At 48.8% G+C, this 10,000-nt stretch overlaps 1 protein-coding gene across 1 annotated transcript in view; it reads right to left on the reverse strand.

The window, feature by feature from the left end:
- The window catches only part of aqr (aquarius intron-binding spliceosomal factor), a 35,870-nt gene that overhangs the window by 9,403 nt on the left and 16,467 nt on the right, over positions 1 to 10,000 (reverse strand). The window contains 4 exon segments of the mRNA XM_080523605.1: positions 285 to 463; positions 3,595 to 3,736; positions 6,792 to 6,912; positions 9,912 to 10,000. The exon segment at positions 9,912 to 10,000 is cut by the window's right edge and continues 14 nt beyond it. Coding sequence (XP_080379731.1) covers positions 285 to 463; positions 3,595 to 3,736; positions 6,792 to 6,912; positions 9,912 to 10,000 — 531 coding nt within the window.

Consider the following 10,000-nt stretch of genomic DNA (forward strand, 5'->3'; position numbering starts at 1 on the left):
TAGGAGGGTGGTGGTGGTGGTGGTGGGTAGCAGAGGTCAAGGTAATGCAGGATTGGATGGAGACAGGAAAAAAAGCTTTATGGAGGACATAAAGGCTTTATACAGGGGAGGAGGGAGGGTGTGTGTGTGTACTGTGTGTGTACTGTGTGTGTACTGTGTGTGTACTGTGTGTGTACTGCGTGTGTCCTGTGTGTGTACTGTGTGTGTGTACTGTGTGTGTACTGCGTGTGTACTGTGTGTGTACTGTGTGTGTAGTGTGTGTGTAGTAGTGTGTGTGTACTCACCTTCCCACTCATGTTTGATGTGGTCCCGTACGTTGAGGTTGACGGTGATGTCGGCGCGCACGCGCGCGGGCCAGTTCTCCCCGATGTTGGGCTTGGCCACCTCCACGATGGAGAAGGACATGATGGTCTGAGCCATCCTGGCCCAGCCCCCGAACACACAGCCCCCGTACTCTGACTGCCTGTGAGGGGGGGGGGACAGGTCAGAACACACTGCCTGTGAGGGGGGGGGGGGGACAGGTCAGAACACACAGCCCCCGTACTCTGACTGCCTGTGAGGGGGGGGGGGGGGGGGACAGGTCAGAACACACAGCCCCCGTACTCTGACTGCCTGTGAGGGGGGGGGGGGGACAGGTCAGAACACACAGCCCCCGTACTCTGACTGCCTGTGAGGGGGGGGGGGGGGGACAGGTCAGAACACACAGCCCCCGTACTCTGACTGCCTGTGAGGGGGGGGGGGGGACAGGTCAGAACACACAGCCCCCGTACTCTGACTGCCTGTGAGGGGGGGGGGGGACAGGTCAGAACACACAGCCCCCGTACTCTGACTGCCTGTGAGGGGGGGGGGGACGACGACAGGTCAGAACACACAGCCCCCGTACTCTGACTGCCTGTGAGGGGGGGGGGGGGGGGGACAGGTCAGAACACACAGCCCCCGTACTCTGACTGCCTGTGAGGGGGGGGGGGGGGGGGGGACAGGTCAGAACACACAGCAGAACACACACCAATAAAGCAGAAAGGGCCTAAAAAGCTCCAGTTCTGGTGGGTTCTGGTCGGCCCTGTGGTGTAGTGTGTGTAGTGTGTGTGTAGTGTGTTATGGTGTTGATCAGGGATTAGGGCTGGGTTCAAAAAATCGATTTCCCGATTCTGAATCGATCTTCATTAAATGAGCGATTTATCGATTCATAAGTCCCGAGATCGATCTTTCATTTTTTTTTTTTTTTTTTTTTTTTTTTATATATATATATAAACCCCTCAAAAAACGTTCGGAAACGCTTTTTTTGTTGATTATTACCGGTAGGCTATGTTTGTAGCCCCTTTATTTACATCGGCTGCAGTAAAGCACGTTAAAAAACACTTTTTGTAGTTGCAAAATGTTGGTCAATGATGTTCATATGTTCCAATAAAATGTGTTCCAATAAAAAGTACATTCATGTAACTGCTTTGGAGTCAATTCATTGATATGTTTAACAATGCTACATGTTATAGGGTTCCTTGAACCATTTATAGCATTAATTCTGAGAATCTCTTTCATATTCAAGCAAAAAATGTATATTTTAACTAGATCGAATCGGAATCGAATCGAATCGAATCGAATCGTGAATCGAATCGAATCGTGAGCTCACTGAGCTGGTGAATCGGAATCGAATCGTTTTGGGAAATCAGTGGCGATACCCAGCCCTATCAGGGATGTAACGAAACAGTCAACTCACGATTCGATACGCTTCCCAAAATGCTTCCCAATATGACAAACTATGACTGAATATAATTAATCATATATATTATATATATTATTGATTAGACAAAAAACAACAAAATACTGTCTTTTCTTAAAGAATCCCTTTTCATTTCTGAGGTAGGGTAGAACTGTAAAACACAAACTATGCAATGAATGCATATTTCCTTTTCTTATTTAAAAAAAAAAAAAGTAGAATACGCCCTCTGCTGTCCCTTTTAACCCTATTATTAATTATGAATCAAACATTCCGCCTCTGGATTTATTTTGTTTTTATGGCTATAAAAATGTCAGAAAATGTCCTAGGAGTAAGTGCTTTTGCCTCTTTTTCCAGGAATTACCTCAGCTTTGAATATATGGCAGTTATTTAACATTACTGTATGTTATGAGTGTGTAATAACAGTTTTAAGGGAAGAAAAACAAAAAAAGTGAATTGGATTTTACAGGTTTTTAGTAAAGCGTAAAATGTGATTGCACATGAACAAAATATTTAGCATGTTTGATTTGAAATGTCAAATATATTACACCTGTCCAAGAAAGTTTGTGAGCCTAGGGCTTTTATTTTCTGCCCTGTTTTCTCTAAGGAGTTTTTGGGGCCTTTGTGGAACCTTTGTTCCTCTCTAGATGCAGACACAGGCGCACATTACACCCTCTACAGCTTTGTGCTTTGAATTACCGTAATAACCCTATATGGGTAGAAAGCGCCGCATCTCTGCTTTCAGGAAGCTTTTTTCCGATAGCACATAGTACAGTTTAGGAATTACGGTAATGAGAACAACGCGAGTAAAATGCCGTCGGTTAAAAATAGTTCACTTTTCATCTCATTGATTTGAATCGGCACATATTTGTATGGTTATGAACTGTCTGGATGCATGGCTACGTCCCTAGTGTTGACATGGTTAGGGTCTGTGTGTGTGTCTGGGTGTGTGTCTGTGTGTGTGTCTGGGTGTGTCTGTGTGTGTGTCTGGGGGTGTGTGTCTGTGTGTGTGTCTGGGGGTGTGTGTCGGGGTGTGTGTCGGGGTGTGTGTCTGGGGGTGTGTCTGGGGGTGTGTCTGGGGGTGTGTGTCTGTGTGTGTGTCGGGGTGTGTGTCTGTGTGTGTGTCGGGGTGTGTCTGGGGGTGTGTCTGGGGGTGTGTCGGGGGGGTGTGTCGGGGGTGTGTCGGGGGTGTGTCGGGGTGTGTGTCGGGGTGTGTGTCTGAGTGTGTGTCTGTCTGGGTGTGTGTCGGGGTGTGTGTCGGGGTGTGTGTCTGGGTGTGTGTCGGGGTGTGTGTCGGTGTGTGTGTCGGGGTGTGTGTCGGGGTGTGTGTCGGGGTGTGTGTCTGGGTGTGTGTCTGGGTGTGTGTCGGGGGTGTGTGTCTGGGTGTGTCGGGGTGTGTGTCTGGGTGTGTGTCGGGGTGTGTGTCTGGGTGTGTGTCGGGGTGTGTCGGGGTGTGTGTCTGGGTGTGTGTCTGGGTGTGTGTCTGGGTGTGTGTCTGGGTGTGTGTCTGGGTGTGTGTCGGGGTGTGTGTCTGGGTGTGTCGGGGTGTGTGTCGGGGTGTGTGTCGGGGTGTGTGTCGGTGTGTGTGTCGGGGTGTGTGTCGGGGTGTGTGTCTGGGTGTGTGTCTGGGTGTGTGTCTGGGTGTGTGTCTGGGTGTGTGTCGGGGTGTGTCGGGGTGTGTGTCTGGGTGTGTGTCTGGGTGTGTGTCTGGGTGTGTGTCGGGGTGTGTGTCTGGGTGTGTGTCTGGGTGTGTCTGGGTGTGTGTCTGGGTGTGTGTCTGGGTGTGTGTCTGGGTGTGTGTCTGGGTGTGTGTCGGGGTGTGTGTCTGGGTGTGTGTCGGGGGGTGTGTCGGGGTGTGTCGGGGTGTGTGAGCAGCTCACCAGGGCTTCATGCGTGCCACCACGTCCTCGATGTCCTGTCTGATCTCGTAGGTGGACTCCAGGCGGAACAGGTTGAAGTTCCTCAGCAGGTAGTCGTGGAGGGTCAGGAACTGGAGGTTCAACTTAGGGAGGGCCAGGCAACCTGACACACACACACACACACACACACACACACACACACCCACACACACACAAGCTAGGTATGGAGTCTGGACAAGAACAGTCTGGATAGGCAACATGACACACCCACCAACCCACCACCTCCATATTTGGGATATTGGCCTTATGTCTTTAAATGATTCCCCATGTACACTACCGTTCAAAAGTTTGGGGTCACTTAGAAATCCTTTTTTTTTTTTGTAAAAGCACAGTTTTTTTCAATGAAGATAACATTAAATTAATCAGAAATACACTTTATACATTGTTAATGTGGAAAATGACTATTCTAGCTGCAAACATCTGGTTTTTAATGGAATATCTACATAGGTGTATAGAGGCCCATTTCCAGCAACCGTCACTCCAGTGTTCTAATGGTACATTGTGTTTGCTAATCGCGTTAAAAAGCTAATGGATGATTAGAAAACCCCTGAAAACCCTTGTGCAATTAAGTTAGCACAGCTGAAAACGGTTTTGCTGGTTAAAGAAGCCATACAAATGGCCTTCCTTTGAGCTAGTTGAGTATCTGGAGCATCACATTTGTGGATTCGATTATACTCTCAAAATGGCCAGAAAAAGAACTTTCATATGAAATTAAGGCTATTCCATGTGAGAAATTGCCAAGAAACTGAACATTTCCTACAACGGTGTGTACTACTCCCTTCAGAGAACAGCATCAACAGGCTCTAACCAGAGTAGAAAGAGAAGTGGGAGGCCCCGGTGCACAACTGAGCAAGAAGACAAGTACATTAGAGTCTCTAGTTTGAGAAATAGACGCCTCACAGGTCCTGAACTGGCAGCTTCATTAAATGGTAGGGGTGTAACGGATCAACTAACTCACGGATCGGATCGTGTCACGGTTTTTGAGTCACGGATCGGATCATTTTTCGGATCAACACAACATATTTTCATTTTTATAAAAACTGCTTTTTCCTTGAATTCTGTAAAAACACCACTTTTATTATGTGAAAAACCAACAACATTCAAGATGTCAAAACTGGTAGTATATATACATATACATATACATATATATATAAATGATGCAATATGAGAGAGGGAGGCGCCTGGTTGCAGCAGTGAGTCACTGGGCTCTTTATAGCAGACGAATAAACATGTTTTATGCCACTTTTAACTAAATAATAAAGTGAACACTTATTTTGAACATGGTATGAAAAAAATGCCTACATTATCAGAAGTTGTCGAGCTACCTTTTTCGTGCCTCCCGTCATAATTGACAGAGAAGCCAAAGTGCTCCCATACATGGGATTTAAATGACGAGGGACGCATTTTGAGTTCTTCTCCGCCGAACAACATAACTAGCACTCGCCATGATACACTTGGGCCGCGTTCGTAAATTCGCTTTGAGAGCGCCGGAGCGCACACTGGGTCCGACGTCATAAAGGGACCAAGTCATTTGATTGGACAAGAGGCATTCCTTGAATGCTGATCAGATTCCAGAGCGAATTTACGAACGCAGCCTTGTTGTTGTGGATTCCCAGCTTCACGTGTAGTGAGTAAACAACGGATTCTTTTTTTTCGCATTATCAACCTATCATTGCGCTTTAGAGTAAAACAAAGCACACAACTGTCTATCTTTTCTAACTCTACATTGTGATTTACAAGAGATATTAACTAATATTAAGTAATATTATTACTTGTTAACATTTTGCAATTGATCCGCGGTACACATGCGTGCCGTACCGTGGAGGGCGATCCGTACGGATCACGGATTATCCTGGCTGGCCTTCTAGGCAGAGTAGCAAAGAAAAATATCTGACACGCCATATCTGACACGCCAATAAAAGGAAAAGATTAATATGGGCAATAGAACACAGACATTGGACAGAGGAAGATTGGAAAAAAGGGTTGTGGACAGACAAATCGAAGTTTGAATCACACAGAAGAACATGTGTGAGACGCAGAACAAGTGAAAAGATGCTGGAAGAGTGCCTGACGCCATCTGTCAAGCATGGTGGAGGTAATGTGATGGTCTGGGGCTGCTTTGGTGCTGGTAACATGGGAGATTTGTACAAGGTAAAAGGGATTTTGAATAAGGATGGCTATCACTCAATTTTGCAACGCCATGCCATACCCTGTGGACAGCGCTTGATTGGAGCCAATTTCATCCTACAACAGGACAATGACCCAAAGCACACCTCCAAATTATGCAAGAACTATTTAGGGAAGAAGCAGGCAGCTAGTATTCTGTCTGTAATGGAGAGGCCAGCGGAGTCACCAGATCTCAACCCCATTGAGCTGTTGTGGGAGCAGCTTGACCGTATGGTACGCAAGAAGTGCCCATCAAGCCAATCCAACTTGTGGGAGATGCTTCAGGAAGTGTGGGGTGACATTTCTTCAGATTACCTGAACAAATAAACAGCTAGAATGCCAAAGGTCTGCAATGCTGTAATTGCTGCAAAGGGAGCATTCTTTGACGAAAGTAAAGTTTGAAGGACAATTATTTCTATCCTTGTCAATGTCTAGACTATATTTTCTATTCATTTTGCAACTCATTTGATAAATAAAAGTGTGAGTTTTCATGGAAAACACGAAATTGTCTGGGTGACCCCAAACTTTTGAACGGTAGTGTAAATATAAGAGTTAGATCACATTACTACTACTACTAATAATAAAAATACATGCCACTTCGCTGACCCTTTTTCCAAAGCGACTTACAGTGCAACGAGCGCACACACGTGTCAGTATACACACGGTCCCGGCGGGAATCGAACCCACAACCTAAGTGTTCTCCTCGGAGGAGGAGGAGGACCGACCGCTACGATATTGTCAAGATTACTACGGACGGCGGCGTAAGTCCCGGTAATGAGCTTAAGGGTTCGGGGGCGTTGAACCCTGGGGGGCATCTTAGAGGGTAGAGGCGCCCCTGGCCCGCCAAAGAGGATTCGACCTGCTAAGACGCTGGCGCCTCACAGCTAGATCACTGCCCAATGACCAGGAGGTGTGATAAGACACACACACACACACACACGTCACACGCACGTCACACACACACACACACACACACACACACACACACACACCTTCTCCTGAATAGTACTCTGTCGGGACGATGTTCTCATCCCAGATAATCTTCTCCGTCGGATAAAGAGGCATCTGGTTAAGTTGCTCGATCTGGGAGATTCTCCTCTCGTGACGGGACACCTGTGTGTGTGTGTGTGTGTGTGTGTGTGTGTGTGTGTGTGTGTGTGTGTGTGTGTGGGTGTGGGTGTGTGTGCGTGTGATGGAAGAAAGAGACAGAGAAATACATTGGGTTAACAGATGCGTTCCTGTGATGTGTCTACACCCCCTCACTAGACCCCAGACAGACAGCACCGGTCAACCATGTTTGGGTGTTTTTACAGAATCAGGTCACAAACTACACACTGCGTTACTGTCTGTCTCCACGCTTTCAGAGGTTCCTCTCTGCCAGCTCTGTGTGTGTGTGTGTGTGTGTGTGTGTGTGTGTGTGTGTGTGGTGTTGTGTACAGTATGTGTTTGTGTCCCTGTGTACGTGTATGTGTGAGTGGTGTACAGTACGTGTCTGTGTCAATGTGTGCGTGCATGTCTGTATGTGTGTCTGTGCACGTGTGTGTGTGTGTGGTGTACTGTCCGTGTCTGTGTCCCAGTGTGTGTGTACGTGTAGGTGTGTGTCTGTGTACGTGTGTGTGTGTGTGTGTGTGTGTGGGTGTGTGTATGTGTGTGAGTGTGTGTGAGAGTGAGAGTGTGTGGGTGTACAGTACGTGTCTGTGTCAATGTGCGTGCGCATGTACTGTATGTGTGTATCTGTGTACATATGTATGTGTGTGGGGGGGGTTAGATCAATTGGAAGCTGTGGCCTAAAGGTGGAGGGAGTAGGGGAGTGAGGGAGGGAGGGAGGGAGGGAGGGTTGGCAGTGTGTCAAAGATGATCCAGAAGTCTAATCCCTGCTGCTTCCTATGTGTCCGCTAGCCGCAAGGGCGCTAGGCTAATCCTGTTCCAGAGGCCTGTGATCCCTGCCAGCGCGGCTCAAAGTCAGGGGTTTAGCACCGGCATCTGGGACTGAAACCGGTCAACAAGACGTCTACTCACTACACTCTGGAGGAGGCTGAGGGAGGGAGGGAGGGAGAGGAAAGGCTTCTAGAGTTACGTGTATGATGCTAGTTTTTCCTCTTTCTCTGCAGTCATCCTCAGGTATGAAAGATGTGGGCGAGAGAGAGAGAGAGAGAGAGAGAGAGAGAGAGAGAGAGGCAGAGAGAGTGAGAGAGAGAGGCAGAGAGAGACACAGAGAGAGGCAGAGAGAGACACAGAGAGAGAGAGAGACAGAGAGAGAGAGAGACAGAGAGAGAGAGAGGCAGAGAGAGAGAGAGACAGAGAGAGAGAGGCAGAGAGAGACACAGAGAGAGAGGCAGAGAGACAGAGAGAGAGAGAGGCAGAGAGAGACACAGAGAGAGAGGCAGAGAGAGAGAGAGAGAGAGACAGAGAGAGAGAAAGAGACACAGAGAGAGAGAGAGAGGCAGAGAGAGACACAGAGAGAGAGAGGCAGAGAGAGACACAGAGAGAGAGGCAGAGAGAGAGACACAGAGAGAGAGAGGCAGAGAGAGAGAGGCAGAGAGAGACACAGAGAGAGAGGCAGAGAGAGAGAGGCAGAGAGAGACACAGAGAGAGAGAGGCAGAGAGACACAGAGAGAGAGAGGCAGAGAGAGACACAGAGAGAGAGAGAGAGCGCGTGTCTGCACTCCTTCAGAAGGCTGCTGTAATGTTGATCTCAAGCCACGACAACAGAAGAGATTAGAGAACATTTCCAGTGAAGAAGAAATGTTCTCTCTCTCTCTCCCTCCCTTCTCTCTCTTGCCTTAACTGCTTTACTTTGACCTGCCTTATCTCTTTCTCTCCCTCTCTCTTTTCCCCCTCTCATGCTCGTACTCTCTCTGTTTCTCTCTCTCCCCCCCGCCTCACCCCTCTCTCTCTCTCCTTAATTAAGAGCCTTAATCTGCAGCCTTACTACACCAGCGGCCCCCGGCCTCACATGAATATCACCGTACGCGCAAATCTTTCGAGATTTCGGTTGCCAGGGGCAACCCCGGGCACACGCCAACGAGTCCCCTGACATTGTGCTTTTCTTTTCTTTTTTTCTTCTTCTTCTTTTCCCCCCGACAATCTAATCAGCTAATTCTGAATAGAGCCTCTCTCCTCTTCACCCTCCGCTGGACTCTGGAGAGGAGGTCTGACAGGACGGCTGGTGAAGGGGGGGGGGGACTGGGGAGGTGGGAGGATGGGGGGGGGGGTACGTCTAGTGGGGCTACGGTCCAGTCTTTCAGAAGGGGTCTTTTAAAGGAAGCTTAAGGGGGAGAGAGAGAGAGAGAGGGGGGTACAATCAGACCAGCCTCTTCAGAACTGGGAGCTGGGAGCTCTCTCTCTCTCTCTCTCCCTCCCTCTCCCTCTCCAGGCAGTAATTGAATCAAAAGGCCAATTGAAAAGGGGAAGAAGAGGGGATGGGGGGTGTTTGTGTTGCTTACTGTAAGAGCATAAATGAATGGCTTTTAAACGAGCCACGCAGCAAACCCTATTATCCCCTAGCGCTCGCCAGGCGGGCTCGCTGCTCCGCAGACAAACCCACTTCCCGGTAGCCGCTGCTCAGCCGTGCCATAAATCATTAGGGCTTTTTTTTCCGTGCTCGTCTGCTTTGGCCTGAAGTGGAGCTTCTCCTCTCCCTCTCTTCTACCTCTCCCTCTCTTCTACCTCTCCCTCTCTTCTAGCTCTCCCTCTCTTCTACCCCTCCCTCTCTTCTACCTCTCCCTCTCTTCTAGCTCTCCCTCTCTTCTACCCCTCCCTCTCTTCTACCTCTCCCTCTCTTCTAGCTCTCCCTCTCTTCTACCCCTCCCTCTCTTCTACCCCTCCCTCTCTTCTACCTCTCCCTCTCTTCTACCTCTCCCTCTCTTCTAGCTCTCCCTCTCTTCTACCCCTCCCTCTCTTCTACCTCTCCCTCTCTTCTAGCTTTCCCTCTCTTCTAGCTCGCCCTTTCTTCTAGCTCGCCCTTTCTTCTACCTCTCCCTCTCTTCTACCTCTCTACCGCACGTTCGGAAAACGCACACAAACGTAGGTTCGGAAAGGTCAGTTTGCCTGACTTGGAGGGGGGGAGGGGAGGAGACGAGAGATGGAGGAGACGAGAGGGTTTCACCTACCAGCAGCTCCAGGAGGACTTCCTTCTCGTAGGTGGTGTCCTGCCCTTCAGTCAGCTCTGGCAGCAGACATAGATAGGATGCCACCCGGT

This window comes from Nansenia antarctica (genome assembly GCF_963989245.1).
Source record: "Nansenia antarctica genome assembly, chromosome: 1".
Classification (NCBI taxonomy): Eukaryota; Metazoa; Chordata; class Actinopteri; order Argentiniformes; family Microstomatidae; genus Nansenia; species Nansenia antarctica.